Source organism: Thalassophryne amazonica, chromosome 19, assembly GCF_902500255.1.
Source record: "Thalassophryne amazonica chromosome 19, fThaAma1.1, whole genome shotgun sequence".
Classification (NCBI taxonomy): Eukaryota; Metazoa; Chordata; class Actinopteri; order Batrachoidiformes; family Batrachoididae; genus Thalassophryne; species Thalassophryne amazonica.
In genome coordinates, this window is record NC_047121.1 from 47,010,727 (window position 1) to 47,034,868 (window position 24,142).

At 40.5% G+C, this 24,142-nt stretch overlaps 1 protein-coding gene across 2 annotated transcripts in view; it reads right to left on the reverse strand.

The window, feature by feature from the left end:
* Positions 1–249: 249 nt before the first annotated feature.
* Positions 250–24,142, reverse strand: part of luzp1 (leucine zipper protein 1) — a 136,738-nt gene continuing 112,845 nt past the window's right edge. For both annotated transcript variants that reach the window (XM_034159735.1, XM_034159734.1), the window contains exons 2-7: positions 20,532–20,890; positions 18,108–20,397; positions 14,996–15,570; positions 14,655–14,831; positions 5,857–6,136; positions 250–826 (exon numbers count right to left, since the gene is read on the reverse strand). In XM_034159735.1, the coding sequence (XP_034015626.1) occupies positions 5,894–6,136; positions 14,655–14,831; positions 14,996–15,570; positions 18,108–20,397; positions 20,532–20,663 (3,417 nt within the window). In that variant the 5' untranslated portion in view covers positions 20,664–20,890 and the 3' untranslated portion in view covers positions 250–826; positions 5,857–5,893. The remainder of the gene's footprint in view (positions 827–5,856; positions 6,137–14,654; positions 14,832–14,995; positions 15,571–18,107; positions 20,398–20,531; positions 20,891–24,142) is intronic.

Sequence of the window (24,142 nt, forward strand, 5' to 3'; positions counted from 1 at the left end):
CATGCAATAATGTTGCCAGTTCCAATGCAAGATTCCAGGATATGGACACTTTGTGCGTACATTTATCTGGTTTGGATACATGTGAGGAACTCTTGGGGGGGTGGGGTGGGGGATAGAAAAAGCCCGGCATTATGGCAAAAAACAAAAACAAAAGTTTAGCAAGACAAACGACATAATGATATGAGTCAGTAATGTGGGTAATTCGCTTCCTGTTTTTGGTCACATTTAAGATAGAGATTCTTCAAGGTTTTTTCCCCAAAATTCAGCATGAAAATGAGGGCTGAAGATGCACTTTGTGCAGCAGCTGCTGACTGAAATCTGGGTTTGTTGTTTCAAAAATGACTGAAATTCTCAAACTGACATATGCAGGTCCACTGAGGTCCAAAGGTCCTCTGAGAAAGGCTTGAGTCCTTCTTCTAACGCTCCTTTGCACGCAGGAAAATCCTCCAGTTGTCCCTGACATGCTGGCCTCTCCCTTGTCAAGTTTCAGGATTACACTATAATACATCCAACACGAGAAGCAGAAGAGGATACATGGGCGGGGGAGGCAACCAAAAGAATACTTTACAGGGACTATTCTCCGTTGTTCTATTTATGAATCTTCTGTGACAGATGGCATTCCCTATAGAAGGCCCGTTCACGTGTCAGTGTGCACTTGGGGTCAGGGTGCCAAGTCTGTGGTTTGTTGTTCCATAAGGCTGCAGCTTTTCTTTTCTTCGGCTGTAATAAAAAGCTGCAGATGTTGCAAGTTGAGGACGGGTGGTAAGAGCTGTAGACACCGGTTGATGGGACACCCACCCTGGGATGCGGAGAGAATAATGGAGTGCTGTTAAAAGAAGGAAAGGAAAAAGTCTTACTTAACATACTTCTCAGATGTGACATGGAAGAATTTCTGCACAGCTCCTCACCGGTCCTGCTGACGTTTTAACGGCGTTCCTTTCAGAAACACTTGTATGTGTTATAAATTCAGGTTTAGCAGCACCACAGACATGTTGTCCAAAAACTCATGGATTTCCCATTTTGGAGTGTGCCACTGTACGATAGGGTGCATCTGACTTTTGACAGGCCACGTTGACGCCAACTGTCAACATAACTCGGCTCCGCATCGTGGAAAATTCTACAGCTAGCCAGGCCCCTGTAGTCGGTGCGGACCAAGGTAGCTTAGTCGCCGTTAGTTACCCCCTGGCAGATCCCGAGCAGCCGGGAAAGCAGGCTGACTGGGTGACTGTGAGGAGGAAGCGTAGCCCTAAACAGAAGCCCCGTGTACACCGCCAACCCGTTCACATCTCTAACCGTTTTTCCCCACTCGACGACACACCCGCCGAGGATCAAACTCTGGTTATTGGTGACTCTGTTTTGCGAAATGTGAAGTTAGCGACACCAGCAACCATAGTCAATTGTCTTCCGGGGGCCAGAGCAGCCGACATTGAAGGAAATTTGAAACTGCTGGCTAAGGCTAAGCGTAAATTTGGTAAGATTGTAATTCACGTCGGCAGTAATGACACCCGGTTACGCCAATCGGAGGTCACTAAAATTAACATTAAATCGGTGTGTAACTTTGCAAAAACAATGTCGGACTCTGTAGTTTTCTCTGGGCCCCTCCCCAATCATACCGGGAGTGACATGTTTAGCCGCATGTTCTCCTTGAATTGCTGGCTGTCTGAGTGGTGTCCAAAAAATGAGGTGGGCTTCATAGATAATTGGCAAAGCTTCTGGGGAAAACCTGGTCTTGTTAGGAGAGACGGCATCCATCCCACTTTGGATGGAGCAGCTCTCATTTCTAGAAATCTGGCCAATTTTCTTAAATCCTCCAAACCGTGACTATCCAGGGTTGGGACCAGGAAGCAGAGTTGTAGTCTTACACACCTCTCTGCAGCTTCTCTCCCCCTGCCATCCCCTCATTACCCCATCCCCGTAGAGACGGTGCCTGCTCCCAGACTACCAATAACCAGCAAAAATCTATTTAAGCATAAAAATTCAAAAAGAAAAAATAATATAGCACCTTCAACTGCACCACAGACTAAAACAGTTAAATGTGGTCTATTAAACATTAGGTCTCTCTCTTCTAAGTCCCTGTTGGTAAATGATATAATAATTGATCAACATATTGATTTATTCTGCCTTACAGAAACCTGGTTACAGCAGGATGAATATGTTAGTTTAAATGAGTCAACACCCCCGAGTCACACTAACTGTCAGAATGCTCGTAGCATGGGCCGGGGCGGAGGATTAGCAGCAATCTTCCATTCCAGCTTATTAATTAATCAAAAACCCAGACAGAGCTTTAATTCATTTGAAAGCTTGACTCTTAGTCTTGTCCATCCAAATTGGAAGTCCCAAAAACCAGTTTTATTTGTTATTATCTATCGTCCACCTGGTCATTACTGTGAGTTTCTCTGTGAATTTTCAGACCTTTTGTCTGACTTAGTGCTTAGCTCAGATAAGATAATTATAGTGGGCGATTTTAACATCCACACAGATGCTGAGAATGACAGCCTCAACACTGCATTTAATCTATTATTAGACTCTATTGGCTTTGCTCAAAAAGTAAATGAGTCCACCCACCACTTTAATCATATCTTAGATCTTGTTCTGACTTATGGTATGGAAATAGAAGACTTAACAGTATTCCCTGAAAACTCCCTTCTGTCTGATCATTTCTTAATAACATTTACATTTACTCTGATGGACTACCCAGCAGTGGGGAATAAGTTTCATTACACTAGAAGTCTTTCAGAAAGCGCTGTAACTAGGTTTAAGGATATGATTCCTTCTTTATGTTCTCTAATGCCATATACCAACACAGTGCAGAGTAGCTACCTAAACTCTGTAAGTGAGATAGAGTATCTCGTCAATAGTTTTACATCCTCATTGAAGAGGACTTTGGATGCTGTAGCTCCTCTAAAAAAGAGAGCTTTAAATCAGAAGTGCCTGACTCCGTGGTATAACTCACAAACTCGTAGCTTAAAGCAGATAACCCGTAAGTTGGAGAGGAAATGGCGTCTCACTAATTTAGAAGATCTTCACTTAGCCTGGAAAAAGAGTCTGTTGCTCTATAAAAAAGCCCTCCGTAAAGCTAGGACATCTTTCTACTCATCACTAATTGAAGAAAATAAGAACAACCCCAGGTTTCTTTTCAGCACTGTAGCCAGGCTGACAAAGAGTCAGAGCTCTATTGAGCTGAGTATTCCATTAACTTTAACTAGTAATGACTTCATGACTTTCTTTGCTAACAAAATTTTAACTATTAGAGAAAAAATTACTCATAACCATCCCAAAGACGTATCGTTATCTTTGGCTGCTTTCAGTGATGCCGGTATTTGGTTAGACTCTTTCTCTCCGATTGTTCTGTCTGAGTTATTTTCATTAGTTACTTCATCCAACCATCAACATGTTTATTAGACCCCATTCCTACCAGGCTGCTCAAGGAAGCCCTACCATTATTTAATGCTTCGATCTTAAATATGATCAATCTATCTTTGTTAGTTGGCTATGTACCACAGGCTTTTAAGGTGGCAGTAATTAAACCATTACTTAAAAAGCCATCACTTGACCCAGCTATCTTAGCTAATTATAGGCCAATCTCCAACCTTCCTTTTCTCTCAAAAATTCTTGAAAGGGTAGTTGTAAAACAGCTAACTGATCATCTGCAGAGGAATGGTCTATTTGAAGAGTTTCAGTCAGGTTTTAGAATTCATCATAGTACAGAAACAGCATTAGTGAAGGTTACAAATGATCTTCTTATGGCCTCGGACAGTGGACTCATCTCTGTGCTTGTTCTGTTAGACCTCAGTGCTGCTTTTGATACTGTTGACCATAAAATTTTATTACAGAGATTAGAGCATGCCATAGGTATTAAAGGCACTGCGCTGCGGTGGTTTGAATCATATTTGTCTAATAGATTACAATTTGTTCACGTAAATGGGGAATCTTCTTCACAGACTAAAGTTAATTATGGAGTTCCACAAGGTTCTGTGCTAGGACCAATTTTATTCACTTTATACTTGCTTCCCTTAGGCAGTATTATTAGACGGTATTGCTTAAATTTTCATTGTTACGCAGATGATACCCAGCTTTATCTATCCATGAAGCCAGAGGACACACACCAATTAGCTAAACTGCAGGATTGTCTTACAGACATAAAGACATGGATGACCTCTAATTTCCTGCTTTTAAACTCAGATAAAACTGAAGTTATTGTACTTGGCCCCACAAATCTTAGAAACATGGTGTCTAACCAGATCCTTACTCTGGATGGCATTACCCTGACCTCTAGTAATACTGTGAGAAATCTTGGAGTCATTTTTGATCAGGATATGTCATTCAAAGCGCATATTAAACAAATATGTAGGACTGCTTTTTTGCATTTACGCAATATCTCTAAAATCAGAAAGGTCTTGTCTCAGAGTGATGCTGAAAAACTAATTCATGCATTTATTTCCTCTAGGCTGGACTATTGTAATTCATTATTATCAGGTTGTCCTAAAAGTTCCCTAAAAAGCCTTCAGTTAATTCAAAATGCTGCAGCTAGAGTACTGACGGGGACTAGAAGGAGAGAGCATATCTCACCCATATTGGCCTCTCTTCATTGGCTTCCTGTTAATTCTAGAATAGAATTTAAAATTCTTCTTCTTACTTATAAGGTTTTGAATAATCAGGTCCCATCTTATCTTAGGGACCTCGTAGTACCATATCACCCCAATAGAGCGCTTCGCTCTCAGACTGCAGGCTTACTTGTAGTTCCTAGGGTTTGTAAGAGTAGAATGGGAGGCAGAGCCTTCAGCTTTCAGGCTCCTCTCCTGTGGAACCAGCTCCCAATTCAGATCAGGGAGACAGACACCCTCTCTACTTTTAAGATTAGGCTTAAAACTTTCCTTTTTGCTAAAGCTTATAGTTAGGGCTGGATCAGGTGACCCTGAACCATCCCTTAGTTATGCTGCTATAGACGTAGACTGCTGGGGGGTTCCCATGATGCACTGTTTCTTTCTCTTTTTGCTCTGTATGCACCACTCTGCATTTAATCATTAGTGATTGATCTCTGCTCCCCTCCACAGCATGTCTTTTTCCTGGTTCTCTCCCTCAGCCCCAACCAGTCCCAGCAGAAGACTGCCCCTCCCTGAGCCTGGTTCTGATGGAGGTTTCTTCCTGTTAAAAGGGAGTTTTTCCTTCCCACTGTAGCCAAGTGCTTGCTCACAGGGGGTCGTTTTGACCGTTGGGGTTTTACATAATTATTGTATGGCCTTGCCTTACAATATAAAGCGCCTTGGGGCAACTGTTTGTTGTGATTTGGCGCTATATAAAAAAATTGATTGATTGATTGATAATGGTTAATCCAACCACAAACTGTGATGCTAAACCTGAGCATCATTAATGGTTTAACTTTAGTGTCAACTGTGGGTGGCGCCATTCCTGGTTTGTGACTGTCAACTGCAATTAATGTTTCTTATGTGGTCCACAGATAGTCAAACATGCCATGTTAATGTTACTATGCCAGCTATAAACAGCAATACCTTCCAAACTTGTAAATCTCATAATTCCAGAAAATTTTAACTCTCTGGAATTTGCATTGCTTGTTGGTGAGTCAACGCAAGTGCATGCTGTTAGGGTAATTGAACCTGAAGTTTCCCCATTGGTGGTCACTCCCACTAAACCATACAGATGCTGTCACCATGATAGACATACTAGAGTATGTCCTGCACTGGGCTTTCCAGAAGTGCTAGAGCTGCACAATACCTCAAATGTGATATAGAAACCCTTTAAGATTCCCAACAGAGGTATTCAACATAATTTCCCTTTAATTAACAAGTTTCAGTCATGACCTCTTAAAAGGTCTTTAGAGAAAAGAATCTATCCCACCTGTCTTCTATGCTGCAGAAGTCCTGCGTAGACCCAGTTAATGATGTTCAGATTGCCGGTGGCTCCATGGTCTGCTTCCAGCACCACTCCTCCCTTCCGCCTTGGCCCCTGGTCCCTGACGTCGGCTGGACCACATCTCCCCTCTGGAAGAGCTTCCTGGTGTTTTGGATGCCCGGTCATAAGAAGTACCCATGTGAGGTGCATCACTGCTGGGCAGCTGCCGTCTCCAGGAGACCGGGCTGTGACTCAGGTTGGGAATCTGCTCCGCACCATCAGCATCCTAAAAGAATAATAAACAAAGTTCTTGTAAAAGGCTTTGTGGAATAGTTAAGTATCAGCCAAAATCTATTTAGTAACTTTCATTAATTTTCATCAAGGAACAATTTTACATTTACTGTGTTGCTGCACTCACACATTTTGAGCACTGAGGAGGAAAATGTTTTAAAACTAAAAACAATGTAATACACCAGGTGGCAAACATTGATGAAGATTAAGTTTGGCTAATTTCATAACTCTTATAATTATACTATTACGGTATTATCCCCAGCAGCAACAACTTCACATGCAATATGCAAGGCTTGTTCCACTCTGACAACTGAATAACCTTATTGTATGGAAAATGTGTTGCTGTCAGCAGAAAGCAGACTTTAAGAGTGCACATAGTCCACAAAAGAACAGAAATTCCATTTTTAAGAGATACCCAATAAGATAAATGACTTTGCTGGAGCATCCATCATCCTATAATTGGTCCAAAAGTCAGAATCGTCCAACAAAATCATTGTTCACTCTTCTTGACAAACCAAACCATGGCTCAGTTAGATCAAAATCAAGAGTACCTCCTTCGGCTGGACCAAACATTGCTGGTTTTCTCCACACCGAGGTCTGAGAAAGCTTTCACACATCTTGGACCAAAGTAAAACATTTGAAAGGCCAATAAATAAATAAATAAATAATATGAGGGTGGTACGAAAATACACCAAATATAACCAGGGGACTTGTTGCATGAACCACACTGTTCCTGTTCAGAAAGGTTGATTTAGCATTCACCTATTTGAGCAACAAGGGTTTATATCCCACACTGGAGGGTCCAGTATGTTCTTATTAAGTAAAGATGTTTGCAGTTCTTCATCACAAACAAAAACAATTAATGCCATACTCTGTAGTTGTGTATTTATTTGGGTGGTTTGGGACCTTGTTTGGACTGTGGTTTTATGTGGGCATTAAATACATGTTGTTTATGTTAACTGGTGTGTGACCTGAAAAATCTGTCATGTGGAAGTCTGCCAATGGGAAATTTCCAAACCAAAACCCCCAAACATACCCCAAACTGAGAGATTTATAATTTGGTGGACTGACTAGAAAACAAACCCCAAGTTACTATTCTGTGGTGGCTTCCACGGCACGTCCCTTCTCATAACCTCAGTAACTCTACTCGAAGAAAGCGAGAGTTAGATGACGATGCAGTTCCTAAACACACAGGAAAAGCACTGCGTGCCTGTAATTTCATCTTTAAAAAAAAGAAAAAAAAAAGGCACCATAATTAGTGACAACTGGTGGGTTGGAGTTGGCTTCTGATGGTAGTTTTAGAATGCATTCTTGCTAATTGGCTTTAATAGAGCCCTGCTGGACTTTCTTCCTTGGTTTCCAAGGGTAACAGACAGGAAATCAGTCATCAGCTAAGCCTGCCAAAAAGGCATGCTCAGTGTGGTCACTTCCTGCTCCAGGCATCAGGGGAGGAAGTGGCAGAGTGGCACATTCTCCTTCTATGGTAAGTCTGGAAGACCGGGAGATTTCGCACTGTTGTCATGTAACAGATACTTCCAGTGCGTCCTATTAATTCTTGTGTCAAATGGACAGGATACTCTAAGATAATGGCATGTTTTGGCTTTACATTCAGATATCAAAAAGCCTTCATATAACTCTAGCAAAATTCGAACATGAAGCTTTAACACACATCCAGCTCCAGGTTACAGAGGAATTTCTATCACAGTACCCAAGAATTCAAGTTCAACCCAAACATGTCAAAGCAGCTGTGAGAATGTTCTGCTTTCTAATACATAGTGACATCTAGAAGATTTATTAACATAAGCAGTGTGTCAGAGCTTCTGCAGAACAAATTATATCCCTGTTTTAAATCCGTCTACGCAAGATCCCGTGCCCAGTCTTAAGGAATGGTGCCGCCTTGCCAACCAAAATGCTTAAGTCACCTCTTCATGAACACACCAGATGAAAACTTTCACAAAAGGTGCAGTGTGTTGAACAACTTGTGTTTGGTTTGTTCAGATCTCTTGCTAGTAACAGCTTGTGATTAATAAAAAGCCTTCCTTTATTTCTGTATGTTCTCAGGTCCCTTGTACTGATATGTGGTGTTATCCAAAATTATAACCTGTGAGTGAAACCATCACACTGTTAAAAGATTTGTTTGCTGCACAGACTATTATTCCACAGAGCTTTTTTGGGTCCCACGCTTTACTTCCATTGGTTTTTGACTCAAAGGATGTTTGGGTATTTCGCTCATCAGCCATATCAGCCCCGGTGTCTTCAGCCAAACATAAGTTCGCCGCTCATTCATGTTTAAGCTGTGGTTTTTCTACATTAGTAAGGATGTGCTACAATCCAATCCTGTACTCAGGAGTTGTGGAGTTACTGCCAAAACTGCAAGAAACCCCCATTTCAGCAGTCATATGAAAGCCCTATTTATAGCAGAATCATTCATCATAACAATTATTCCTAATTTAGAGAGTTTGGTCAAAGTACACAAGAAGCAACTGTAAAGAATAAATAGAAGTCTTGTTTCAAAAAAAGGCTAAGGCAAAACAATTCCATCTTTGATAGATGAATAGGACAGTCATCCCCAAAATTAAATGGGCCATAGGTTCAGACGTGGTTCAGTTCATTTGGGTACGTCTGAACATGCATTTGAATTCTGGTACAGCCTAAATAATGGGACCGTGAAAAAGAGGGATTTGGTCCAGCTCCAAGTGGAATACTGTACAATTCAACTCAATTATGGTGAGAATGCAAGCAAACCAATGTGCCAAATTCACATTTGGTCTAGTTTGTTTTGCTATAAAAAGACACAGTATCATGATCAGCAGGTTGATGCGCAGAACAAAGAATTGTTGAGAGAAGTACTTGAGTTTTCATCAGACTGTAGTGCAATGTCATGTTAAAAAAACTCAACACTAAACCAGTCAAGGTTCGTGAGAGCACTCACATCAGCGTCTCTCTTAGCGGACCCCTTAAAGATGCAGCTGTAATGTAACACAAACTGAGCCCTCCTGATCAATGAGGGGACCGTTTGTTCACGTGGCTTTTATTTATAAAGGCAGGGATCCTATCAGTTGTACGCTTGTTCAAAATTTTCAGGAGCTCTACACAATTTTAGGGGCTGTCAAGGAAGCCAAACTCGGCCACATGTCGGAGTAGATTTAGAAATGTTGTGTGACAGCAAACCAATGCTGCTTGCTTGATCCAGGATATTTAAAGAAACTGGAAACATCTCCATAACCGCTAATGATCATAGTTTGATCTCAGTCTGCATCATTTAGAAGCTTTTCGCATGAAGTCTCAGACAATATTCTGAGAATCTTTCCAAGCACTTGCCTTGTAGTAAATACAAAACAATGTTTCTGTTGAAAGAGGATTTATGAAAAGATTTCAATACAGATGAATGACTTGCAACCCAAATACATTCCTGGTTAGTTGCAAATTAACAGCTAAATACAACCCAGTCTCTCAAGTTTTTTTTCGTGCCCCCGTGACGAAATGAGAAAAAGTTTCGCGATGGTTTATTTATTTATTTTTTAAAATCTTACTACTACTAACCCTCCCCTAACCATAACCACAACCTAACCCTACCCATTCCCCTAACCCTAACCCCCCCAGACCCTCCCGCATCACTTTTAATTTCGTGCACATATTAGAATACTTGTGCTCCCGTTACAAAAATTTGGCACTTTTCATGACAATATCACGAACCAATAGATTAATGTATATTTTGTGATGCTGAATCACGACATGCCGTGAGTGAGATATAGTAGGATAAATACTGACGTTTAAGTTGCTGGGATTTAGTAATGATGAGTTGAATTACATGAAAACGTGGCTTCATTGAGAAGCTTATAATTCTCTTCTATCAATGTTACGTAATATATTTAAAGACTAATTTCTATCCTGACCTGCTGCTGTCCAAATGAGGGATCAGCCAATTGTCAGCACCGATATTAAACTTTTATGGTTATCAGATTGGTAATTTTTTAATGCCGATTTGCCAATAACAATTTCATTTGATCAAATGCACTACATTGGCGTTGATACAGCTGCCGTCACTGTAGCCTTTTTCTTTCAAAATCTTAACCCTAAAAGTGTACCGATCCACATTTTCAACCCGCTGTCCCTGTGATCTGTGCACGTGTGAGTTTATAGCCACTGGCAGTGGGTGGATCCAACATGAGGCAAATGACAAAAACTGACATTTTATGTGAACTGATTTAAGATTTCACAGATGCGATGCTCAGGGAATGGCGACACTGCCTACGATGGTTCTAAATCTGTACAGTGATGTTTTATGAGATGCCAACGCTTGCACATAACCAAAGAAATGTAAAACTGACAAAACATTGAGGGCAGTCTGGTGTGAGAGCTTGACCTTGAAAGTACATTAAAAATCCCCCACTTACCAAGCTTGAAACTTCATCCAACACAAATGAGGAAATGTAACTCAAAAATGTTTGATGAAAAAAGAAACTTCACATTTACACTCAGGCGATAGAAAAAAAATCTGGCTGACGGCAGCTCTCTGCTCACGAAATTAAAGCAGGGTTAGTAGAGAGAAGCAAATACTGTGCCCATCCAATACTAATGTGTTTAACATTTTGAACATTTCTGATCTATGCATGAATATAAATATAACAAATTATGAAATTTGCATCACCTTTAACTTAAATTGGCTCATCTTGTGGCTTTTACAACAGACAAAAAAACAAAACAAAAACAAAAAACCCCATTACAAATCTTGAATTCTTTATTTGACTTTATTCCGTTTTTCTTAAGGCCACTGATGTCTGAGAAGGGCCCCTCATATGGTGAAAATGACCCATTATCCAGACCATCCTTTAAAAATATGAATCACTGCTCTCTGGTTTGAAGCAAGGTGTCGCCCAAAGCTCTACTTGATTTGATAGATGTCACATTTTCAGCTTATCAACACTGGAGGCTACTGTACTACAGACTGACAAAGAAGAAGGTGGCAGTGTGCAGACTGGAGCTCTGTCAGCTGAATTTATTTATTTGTTTCTTCAACTTCATATTAATGTTACTTATAGCTCCCAGCACTTCTTGTGTGAAGGTTATGCTGAATGGTTGTGTGAATTAAACATATGCTGTAAGGTATTTCAAGAACATTTTGTTCTCCATTTTGACATGTTTGTGACACTTTATTTTACTGCAGATAAATATTGGTTATTAGTCTTCTACGATTCTACATCAGTATCGGTAATGGCCCTGAAAAAGCCATATGGGTTGACCCCCAGTCCAAACCACATTTGTTCTGCATCTGTCCAAAACTCTTGGTGACTGGCTGTTATAATAATTTGCTGTGCTCCAAGGATATGCTTCAAAGTTTAATTATGATTTAAGTACTTTAGTAAGTCTTGCTCTTAACTGCCAAGCAACCAAGAAGAACAATTCCTTCATGATGTAAGAACAAGGGTTCAAAAAATGGGTTGTGGAAATTCTCATAAAGGAGAAAAAAAGGACAGAAAGGGCAACTCACCGGGTCAGTGCTGATTAAAAACACTGGAACCCATCAATAATGTCTATAAAAGTCTGTCGCTGCTACCACCAAGGGAAGCTCTTCAATATTAAAAAACCCTCACTGCACAACTTCCAACAACTACTCTAGACATGGGTGGAGTATTTATGAAATGACAGTGGTTTACTGCATCTTCTTGAGCCTATAATAACAAGTGTGAAAATAATAAATCCTTGAATCATATCATGTGAAATAGTTGTGGGATTATTCGCTTCAAAAGTACAGTGTGGTTAAGTGAGAAAATAAACTACAAACAAGACCAAAGATAACTAATGAGTCAGGAGACACTTGTGGTGTGTGTCAATTTGGTCCCTTCCAGTTTATTTATAGCAGAAAGTATAGCGGTCCTACCTAGTGGGCCCTAGTACCAGCTTGTCAACTAACAAGGACATCATACTGCAACCACGGAACCTAGTTTGTTTGCCATTTCATAGCTATCATACACCAACACAAGTTAATGTTTTTGATTATTTTCACCTCATTTTTCTGTTGCCTTTTTTTTTTTTAGTTTCACATCCCAATGATCACACATCAAGGTATATATGTACATGTATTTAGTGGCCTTTGGAATTTTGAGGCTAAACACCCCCCACCAATTATCCACTCACTCTGTGTATGTGTGATTTTGTATCCTGGACATTCCTTGCGGACTCGAAAATTCGCTAGACGTCATACGCCAAGACAATATTTCTGGGCCACTCAGAAATACCTAGCTGGGACTTATGTCACCCCTGGAAAAAAAAAATAATCACCTTTCAGATGTGATCCCTGCAATAGACGTGCAAAAGTGTTGGATCTATGAAAATGGCCTGCAAATTTCTGTGGTGGAAGCAGGATTGCCATGTAGATCATGAAAACTGGTGACTAAACTGATGATGGGGTTAATGTTTGTCTATGTGTTAGGCCTGTAATAGACTGCTAATCTGTCCGGGTTACACCGTGCCTTCACTCAAAAATTATGGTGGTACTGGCTGTAAATTACCTGCAACCAACTGGATGGACAGAACCAATAAAGTTAGCATGTTTTTAACATGACTCCATATAGTTTCATACAGTTTACTGTACAATATGTGAAAAATAAAGTTCAAAATGAAAATGCATATAAACACACACTCAGCTGTGGATGTACTTGCAAACAAAAAAGCATATATGTGAAGATTAAATACAAACAAATAAGAAGTGTTTGAACAGTGATCTACATAAAAGTTTGTATTAAATAGCAACACAACCGGGCAGAAGCACTGACTGTAATGTGGTGGCACGATACCGTCTGAAAGCTATTTTCTTCTCCTTGAGGTTTTCTTAACCTTCTTTTCCCCTGTTGAGGTCTTTTTCATTTCCATCCTCCCGCTTTCTTGTCCCACCCTTTTTTCTTTGTGCTTACTTGGGCAGCAGGAGTGTGGCCTACAGAACTGCTTTGCTAAGCTTGAAGTCGCAGAGCCTGATGTCAGGGGAAAAAAAGAAGTTCTCATGCAAAGTGGACATGCCAAGAGCCAAGCGGTGCAGTTGTACTCCTTTGGCTGTCTGTGGCCAAATGTTTTGCAGAATGGAAGTGATAATGCAAGGTACATCTGTACATCTGTCTTCAAACATTTAGTTTGTGCCAGCTAGGATATCCTTCTTGCACATTCATTCATTTTTTTGAGAAATATCTCCTCCAGACAGATTAACCACACAGCACCATACGTTTTGTATTTCTTAAAGATTGACGAAGTCCAAGACCTATTCAGTTGCAAAAATGTTCATGTATCCATCCCCTGAATTGTCTCGAGAAAACTGTCTATGAAAGTGATGATTTAGCTGTGTTATATTTAAACGTTTCCACACCTTTGCACAGTATTGGTTTAGCTTTTATATTTTTTATTATGGAAATACTACTGAGCTTAACTTTCACTGTGAGTTTATAGGGCATCATTTTCAGAAATTTTTATATAAAAATGGCAGATTTTTTTCTTTTATTTTTTCAGTTTTGCTTTTTTAAATGTGAAGTCATTAAAACATTCAAACATAAAAGCTCAAAGGAGGACAAACATTTTGGTAGACACAATCACAATCAGGATGTTCCCAAAAATAAAAACTGGCCTCAAAATGCTGTTTTTCACTAAAACACTTTCAAACAACATATAAACAACTTAAATATTGCAGAGATTCAATGGGAAGACCATTGCAGGTCACAGCAAACTCATTTGTGCCTAAACTAAATTTATTCATGGGTTTAAGATTAGACCCTTATCATTAAAATACATAGTAGGAACAAACAATAGACTTAATAATGACAGAAATCATTGGTGTTTTAGTGAGGGGGAAAAAACAAACAAACTATTTTGGCAGCCATCTTGGATAAATGGCTTGAGGCCAGTTTTTATTTTTGGGCACATCCTGATTGTGTTTTGGGGTCATCTAAGGAACCTAAAAAACTTGGTTTGGTTTAGTCCTTGGGGGGTGGGGGTGTGCAAAGATAATGGTCATAGTTCCCCTAATACAGTCTGTAGAATCAATACTACTGTGTAAAGGAAGGAACAGTAATTGCATATTGTACTTTATAACCCATTTTGGCACTCAAGACCAAGATATGATATAACATACAACCATATAAAACATACATAAAATCCAGGGCCAATATCAAGTCTATAGTAGTATGACAAACATTTGACATAATGTAGCTTCTCTTACCAAACTATTTGCAATAAACAGACCTGTCTTACACAGCAAAGGCCACTGAAAGAAGATAAAAAAACAAACAAAATGCAATTTCCCCTGTTTGTGTCTCGCGATGCTTTTAGTGTGTGTGTGTGTGTGTGTGTGCATATATATATATATATATATATATATATATATATATATATATATGCACATCTAGCATATTGACAGCCAAATGCTAAAAATATTGCTATTCCCATTTCAATGATTTGCGTCATAATTTCATATAAAAGTCTTAAAATTTATGTCGAAGATATCAAATCCTGAAACAGTTCGTCCTTACCAGTGATAGATGTGTGTGTGGTCGGCCCCAGGACTGAGACACAACAGGTGCATGAGGTATAGACCTTCCCAGGGCTCCTGCTTCCATGGTTGGAGACTGCTTGCCTCGACGTAAACCTAGTTCCTCAACCTCTCTATTGCTACTAACCACGTTGTTGTTGATCCTACGCATGTACACCTAGAATACAAAACAATTTGAAAGTGCGACATTACTCAGTTTTCCACCTTCATTCTTCCTTTCACATAGGATTAGTCATGTAACAAGCAACAGATGTGAGTCAATAATCAAATTTTCATTGAAAGCACTGTCCCATATTGTCATGTCTTTAGTTGGTCTCTTACCTCTGCAGGGGAAGACTTGGTTCCCTTCTGTGCCGCAAAATTTCCACCACCTCCACTGCTGAAATCATCTTCTGTGTCAAGGACGGTGGTTGCCCGGTAGGCCTTCCACGTGGTCAAGGCCTCTGCCTCATCTTCCGATGCACCATCAGTCATCCTTCTTGGACCCCCTCTTCCTCGGCTTGTGTCCTCCACTGACGCATTGCCCCGGTTCCTCAAAGTGCTTCTTACAGTTACATTTTTCGTCTCTGGTAAACTGTTTTCTTGAGAGTTCCGCCTTTGCCAGCTGGCAACTGTGGTAGTGCTAGTGCCACTGCTTTCAAAGCCTGATTCTACATCATTCAAGTCTGCGAAAGTGATATCCGAAGATTGAACACTAAAGTTGTTGGAACGGTAACGAAGCTGATTGGCAGAGGTCTCCAGTCTGGAACTGACATGGAAAGCAGACATATGTGGGGGATCATCATGGTTGTCTACTCCATAGTCGTAGTCCTGGCATGGCCGTAAAGTGATATCACTCTTGGGGATGGAGATTTCATATGGGACAGCGATGCTGCCATGGTGCTCACTGGTGGGGCCTGCCACAGTTGAGACAAATTCAACTGTTAGTACACCATAACCCTTCAAGGAAGAAGTCACCGTTTACGTATTTTAAAAAACAAAAAAGTAAACAGTAGCATTGAAGGTGGTATTTCAATCGTCACACTCTGACCAAATGTGCTAAAGCATTTCTTTTGATAAATCCCTGATAATGGTCTATACCAGGTCGCAGTATTATGGAAGCACTGGTCTAAGACGTTTGGTACCAGTAATTCCGTCTCCAAACTTTCAATATGTCAACGCTGGATGTGGAAAGCTGTTAGGCTGCTGCTTTGAGCAGCTCTGAGTACTTCATGCTGAAAAAACAGTTTGTGTCACATCACTGTGTCTCATAGTGCAACTAGCGGTGCAACAAACAAGAACAGCACACCCGCAGTGAGTTAAACATATTTAATCTCATCTGGGTGTGTTCGCATAGAGCAGTGGTATCCAAAGTATTCCAGAAAGAGCCAAGAGGGTGCAGGTTTTCTTTGCAGCCACTGACTCCAGCAGGTGATTTCACTGATTAACATCCCTTTGAGCAGATGGGATGAGTTCCTCAGTGAAACCGCTGGCATAGACCAAACAGTAGATGAAAACAGAACAGCAGCACAACTGTGGTGAGTAAAGGGGGTGGGTGGTGGGGCTATTTTGGTTTTTCCCTATAAATCCGCATTAAGTCTCTTACTGAGGATAGCATGAAATAAAAGCACAGAAGGAACCTTCTTACCTGTCAATCAAGTAGCACTTTCCACATAAACACAAAAGTTCTCCATTCTTCCTGCTCAGACTGTGCAGGCCATGGATACAGCCATAGAGGAAGAGGATGAACCCCCCCCCCCATTAAAAAAAAACAAAAAAAAAAAACGCACACAACCTTAGGAACACTTACGAAGAATTTTTTGCATATACTCATACTATTAATATTTATTTTCAACAACTAAAATGTTTAGTCAATAGTACTCGGTGCCTTAAGATGCGCTGACACTTGCACGACTTTGATGCACGCACTTGCACGACCTGTGTCGTGCAGGAGAGGAAACTAGTCTTTAACTGGTGTAGACTGAACGTGAAATGTTGAAATGTTCAAAAAAAATCTTTCATGCATAAATGTCGTGCAACGTGGCACGATCTGTTTGCCAACGCTACGTGCAGCTCATCAAGTGGAGTAAAGAAGTGAACAGAGCGAGTTGTTGCATCAGTGCACCGCATCAGAGCGCAACTTATCTGAAGGATTATAACAAGATGTTGTACGTATCATAAACATACTTTTACAGCTGCCCACAAGAAGGAAGGAACATGCAACTGTTTTACCAAGCCATGACAACATAAACATGACAAATAATTACCTTTTTAGACAGCTCCAAATGCTTTCTCCAGCTCATTCAGTGCACATGCGCGAATGGCTGCTGCTGGAGCAGTCCTCTGTGATTCAGGAAGCGATTAGAGCCATTTTCAGCAGCCAACTTGCAGAGAAAATGATTAATCCGCTATGAAATAATTATTTTATATACACAGCATCCAGAGCGAGTGGCAGCTGGTGAAACAAAGCACCGGTTGCCGGCTGGTGGCGTCCAGCTGGGAACACAGCGGCTGGGATTGTCATGATGACGTGCATGCATCAAAGTTGTGCAAGTGTCAGGGCACCTTTAGTTTTACTACAACTCGACACAAAGTGGAATTGATGAGCCATATGGTAATTGGACTGCATTTATATAGCTCTTTCCATCTGAATCAGAAGCACTCTCATTCACTCATTTACATACCGATGTCAGGGTGCTGCCATACAAGGTGCTCAACTGCACACCAGAAGCAAATGGGGGATTAAGGACCTTGCCCAAAGACCCTTAGTGATTTTTTGCTCTGGCTGGGGTTTGAACCGAGGATCCTTTGGTTTCAAGTCCACCACTTAACCACTAGACCTTTACGTCCCCCATAAAATGTTTACTTTATTTAACTTTCTGTATAACTAAAGTGAGGTGTGAAGCAAAATAATAATAATAATAATAATTATTATTATTACTTTTTTTTTGAAGCAGTGTCCAATGCAAGGACATAAATGGTCTGTTTGGGGTTCTAGTTTTAAAATCAAATCTGGTGAGTTAGGGATGCAATAAGTATGAAAATTATGAGTGGTCTTTGGATCAGTTATTGAACAAGCATGTAGGTTGTGATGTCAATTTGGGATAGAGTAAAGGCAAAGAAAAGGTGAAAATGTGCAAAAAACAAAAAACAAAACTAACATGCATTAAGCAGTATACCTAAAGCAATCAAAGCTGGATTACACACTACCATCATACACTAATTTATGAATGAAATGAAAGAAAATTTATATAAGCAGTATTAAGCACATAAATGTAACGGTATCATGATGCATATGCCTATCGGATGTCCAATGATATGAATCCCACTGAGTTTTGAGAAATGACAGAGCCCTAAATGCCTGAAGATTTTGGGTATATTAAATTCTGTGAGACTGAACCTGTTGGTTGGGGTGACACCGAGGAGTAAATTTCTTAAATGATAAATAACTTACCAATAAGGATATTACTGGTGGAGGTGTGGCGTTCTTTGATGGGCATCGGTTCACTTGAAATGCTGCTACTGCGGCTGCTGGTCCTGGAAGAGCTTGGGTCATTGGGATAGATGGTTATACTACTGGTCATTTTACTAGTGGAAGTCACAATAGGTTTGGTGGAAATTTTGGGTTTGCCATTGGCAGACAAGGGTTCAGAAATCATCATTTCTTTCCTATCAATCTCAACAATTGCAGGTTTGATGACGGCTTTTGACCTCAACGCCTCCCGTGGACTGCACACTCGATGGATTTCAATCCCTGATAGTGTATGTGTGGGTTCCTGGTGGCTGCCATCAGATGATGTTCTGTTGTGGAGCTCCCCATCAAATGAGCTCCTGGAGGAAGAACCCTCTGAATTTGAGTCATGAAAATGGGAGTATCTGGGATACCTGGAGTTTACAGACCGACTGCTTGCAGTTGTAGTTATCACCTCAGTTACAGGCTCTGATTCAGAGGGCTTTGGACCAGTAGATTCTGTTTCTGAGGCAGAGGAATGACCCTCTGACCCTTGATTATTTTGCAGCAGTGGAGTGATGTGGGATTTGTGGGCAGTGTATGACCCATTAGCCTTGGATAGATTAGATGGGAGAATTAAGGGAACAGGTCTTGAATCCTGAACCTGGTCCAGTGATTCCTGATCTGAGGCAGATGGTGTGTCTTTGTCAAGTGCAGTAATACCATAGACATTACTGGAGCTTTCAGGCACTACATCAGAGTTGTTTGATTCACTATCACTACCTACATACATTTTTGAAAACTTTTCTGTTCTGCTCTTTTTAATCTCACCATCACTCTGTTTATGAGTTGTCCTCAGTGGCTTCTGGTCATTAGCTGCTGGAGGGTAGCGACTAAGAACAGAGACTTTTTTGAGATCAGCAGAGGATGCATTTACAGAACTATAAGCTGCCCCTTTTATCTTTTCTTCTGTTCCTCTTCCTGTGTCTCTAAATCCATTATCAAATGAAACTGTAGAAGTTGTGGTTTTGGGAGTCCTTCTGCTCTTCTGAGCAGGACTGAGGGTTCTCCTAACAGGCTTAGGAGAACTTTCTTCTGAGTGGCTTAGCTCTTTACTCTTCAGCTTGGTTTCCCTTTTGTGCTGAGGAGAACGCTCCCTGTTCCTGTGTTTAGGGGAGCTTGGTTCTGAAACTGTTGCTGGACTCCTATATTTAGGTTTCTCTTGTCTGAAACCTTTCACAATAATCTCCTCATTCTCAGCTTTGCCATTCTCTATGACCTTAGCAGGGCTGTTGAGGCAAATGTCCGTGTTTCCATTGCCATGTTTATCTATGTTACCAGTACCATGGCCACTAATTCCACCTTTTCCACCTAGCTGTGTCCTGAGCTGTTCTACTTGCTCACTCAGTTGTCGAGTGCGATTCCTTTCCATCTGAAACTTCTCATTAAGTTCACCATTTTTGGACTCCGAGATCTTTAGGTCTTCCTCTACAATCTCTAGCTGTTTAAGGCGGTTCTTCAATCCCTCTATCTCCTGGGTCAACTCCTTTACTTTGTTGTCCTCTTCCTGTGGACTTCCCAAGCTACTGTTTTTCTTATTTTCAGATTTGTTTATGAGACTAATGTCACCATCAGTCAACTTCAAGTACTCAAGGCTCTTCTTGCGTCCAGTCACTTTGCTTGTGAAAAGCCCAGTGCATGACAGTTCACCTTCAATCCGGGACCTCATTAAATCTGCACAACCAGGATCTGCAGACATGTCGAGACGATTCTTCTGGTGTTCCAGTTTTTCTCTCAGGTTTAGAATGATCTTCTCATCTTCTCTCTGCTTCTCCAAAAGCCTCTTACGCTCACTCACAAACGTCTGTGTGAATCCTTTGAGTTTCTCCAGTTCCACAGCCAATGCCTGCTCTGCTCTTTCAAGCTTTGTCTCAGATCCTTCAATGTCCTTCAAACGGGCTTTAAGAGCCTCCAATTCCGATGAAAGCTTCTTTGTCAAGTTCTTCTCCTCATTGAGGCTGAGGCAAAGTTGACTACAATCAGACTTACTTTTCCCAAAAGCTTCTTCCAGTTTTTCCAGTTCTGCCATCCTCCGTTGAAGACGTTCAGTCTCAGCCTTCAGCTCCTTTGTAAGGTTTTCCTCCTCTTCTAGTTTCTCTCTTACTGTGCGACAGAGGTCCTCAGCTTTGCGTACCTCCTCATCCTTACCCTGTATCTTCAGGAGACGTTTCCTCAAGGTTTCTACATCTCCAAGTAGAGAAGAGTTGCTGCCTTCTGCCTGGATGATCTTGTCCTGTAAAAATATTGTGGTAGATGATTAATTAATCTACTCATCTACTGAAGTGCTACTGCACCTCACTTTTCTCACAAATTTATGAAATGCACCAACATAGTGATACAGATACATAAAATTATATCAGGACTGACCTGAAGGTCAAGCAGCTCATCCTCAGATTTCTGCAGCTTACTGGTAGCTTCTTCCAGTTCATCTAGTCTTCGGCCGAGACTCTGTAATTTGTGCCGCAGGTGGCGATGTGTCATGTCTTTATGGTCAGACATTGCGGCGAAGTTCAATGTCTTATATTCGTAGTTTTTTTTTTCTTGCTTGGGTTATTTGATGACACAGTTTTGGGAGGTCCACATTTGTGTGGTAATGGTAAGTCCAAAGATGTTTTAAAGCAGGGTGATATGCCTTTCCTTCTATGGTCCTTTGTGTTTTTTTTTCTTCTACCGCTTCAGGAAGATGTGGGTCCCTCAGAGTGGTGTTTAGCAGACATATTTCTCATCTGTAGGAGGAAAAAAGGGAACAGCTCTTAGTCATGTAAATATTTCTGGCATGTGCATTCTCAAAAGGTAGATCAGTTAGTGAGGAATTTGAGAACAGGAGATTAGCTCATTGCACATTATTGGATACACGCAAACCAACCACGTTTCTAGGATTTCACCTAGCTAGCCTCACTACAAAAGCGGTATTATAATGGCCATGCCTGTCTGTGGTGTTATCTTCAAAATGCAGAGCAATTTCAATCAAACTTGATGGATTGTCCTCTTGCAACACAGGTTATGTCAAGAACAGATGTCTTAGTGGTGCAGCTTAGCTAAAATTTCCATAATAATTGTGCACCTTGTGATAAAAGCATAGAATTTGGCACACATATTCTAAATTAACTAATGTTTATTTTCAGATATGGAGTCATCCTGGAGCTGACCTCTAATGAGCTACAGGGGTCAATAAAGAATTACACAGCGGTCAAAAATTTAAAAACGCTCCAATCATGTTGAAAACTATACCACATTATTTGTCTGATCATAACAATTCCAAAAAGATATAGTTTAGACTATCTATGACTGAATGTTCTGGAGTTATGGGGTAAAAACAGCAAAAATGATGACAAAGGCCAGTTTCAGTTTGTACAGAGGTCAAAAGTTAACTTTTCTTCCATTTTGGTAAAAAGTGATGCAAATTATTGGTTGAAATAAAAGGATTAATAAATGGAATAGTTTTCACCATCTGTCATGCTTAGTTATCAGGTTATGGGGTAACATATGTCATAGAATCCAATGGACGTTGACCTTGTTTGACCTTTACTTTGGACACCAAGCATTCAACAGTCAAAACTATTCCAGCTCATCAGAGGTCAGCTCCAGGATGGCTCCATATCTGAAAATAAATAGTTAATTAAGAATGTGTGTGTCAAATTTGATGTCTTTATCACAGAATGCACAAATGTTTTGCTATGCTGCCCCACTATCTAATCAGAGGTCTTCGGAGTGGCAATACCTTCAAAACACAAATTGCAACTGCAATGAAACTTTGTGGAAAAACTCAGTATACAGACTTCAAACAACACAGGTCATGCCAAGGTCAAATCATAGGTCACTGCCTAAAATGCATCATGTCAGGACCTACACAAGATATTGACAATGCAATTTTCCGCTTCACCTTCTGCTAACAAATGTGCCAGACCTCTAACGTCAACCAAAGGGGAAAAATTTTAGTTGGTGGCGGCAAAGCATTGCAACTGTCTACATGCTTTGTTCCCATAAAGTACTTGAACCAAATACTAATGCATGCAGTACACAACAACAACAACAACAAAAACAAACATACTGCATATGCAAGACACACAAAAATCCCTTGGTTGATTACTGGAAAAATTAGTGGCAAAATTGAGCAAACAAAATGTTTGCCTGCTATTCCACAGGAATGCTCACCCACTGTTTTTGCACATGAAAGTGTCGCATTCAAAAATACCTTGCCTGTCTGTTGAAAAAGGTGGGGGTGGCACGTCTTGTGTGTGGATGGGGGTTTCAACATGCCTCAACCTGCACAGAGACATGCGTGCACAGACTAACTGCTGCTGAACCTAACAACACAATATTGATTCCTTCTGCTGACAGCAGCATATCTCAATAACACTGTCTCCTTCACATGCACCCCCCACATCTGCACACATACAAAGCTGTCTCCGTAGAAACCACCACAATACAGACTGGTCACTGCACCACTCACTGGGGACAACAGTGGCAATAAAACAAAATTAATCCAACAAATGTTTAGATACTAAAATAAACTCATAATTCCTGCAAATAAGGTGCAGTAATGCCAAAGGAAGGTTGTCTCTACCTCCACAGTTGATAAAGCAAAATTAATGTGTTCATTACAATACAAACCTCCTCCAGCTGTAGGCCCAGCAGGGTTCTTCATGACAAAAACTCAGATTATTAGCACACCACAGTCTAGATGTCAGCATGGTCTCCATAAATCCAACAGCCAATGATTTAGTCTTGTATATGATTCAGGTAGTGGGTTTTCCTCCTCCTAAATCCTATAGCTCACCTTCCCCCAATGACAGTGAGGAACAGGGGGGAAAAAGCGACTTCAAGGCAGAACATGACATCTGCACAAATCATCACTTATCGACCCACGAACAACTAGCTACTGCTCCAGACCTCCTCCTTTCTGCACTACACGTTCAAAGCTTGCCTTCCTTAAGAAGACAACTGCTACATTTAAAGGCTACTGCACCGTTTCATGAGGGTTTTTATATTAAACTTTAGCGCTGCAAAGAGATCAAACAGTGCAATAAATGAATTCAATCTTGCCATCTATATGAAGTATGTGGGCTCACAGTACACAACAAGATAACACATGTTACTGTGGTTTACTTTCAGCATAGCTAGGGTACATAAATGTCTCATTGACTTGTTTGGTGTTCGGAGGCCAAAGTAATTTTCCCCCCACAAACATATGCCAGCACAATAGACTTTGAAAGACAATGTGGAAATCATTATTTTATTGGAAAATACTAATAATAAAACACCCCTAAATTAAGTTTTATTTTTATGTCGTGATTAATTTAAAAGAAAATAGGGGAGTGGGGGGACACGACTTGCTTTGCACAGACAGCCTCAGAGTGACTTTTAGATAACTTTTTCCTCCATTTTCTTCATGTAGCGAGGACTTTGCAGTGCCATGTTCCAAACAGATCTGCCTGACATACTTTTCCAATACAGTAAATAAAGTGGATCTGCATGTTGAATTGGTACAAGTTTTATACCAGATGCTCTTCCTGACGCAACTCCACATTACATGGAGAAATGTAGCAGGGTTTGAACCGGGAACCTTCCGTACTGAAACCAACAGCACTAACCACTTGGTCACCACCACTGCCCTCAATACAGCAAATACGTAAAGTCAATAAAAAACACTGGCATTTCAATAACTCCAGTTCTCAGAGAATATACAACTGATAAAAAGTAAAAAAAAAAGCACATTTAAAAATTAAATAATGCACATCTGCAGATTAAAAAGATCTGACAGTAAACATCTGTCAGCAATTTCACATAGTAGTCATACATTAATTCATACTTTTGCCCACATTTATTTTATATGTATTTGTTAATAGCGTTATAGTAGGTTTATACTTTATACACTAATTACCGTTTTTGTTTATCGTGTTAGCTTGCTGGGTACGGTTGACTTATTCACGGCTAATTTAGCTCTTCTACTATAACTAGCTTATTTTTGCCATTTA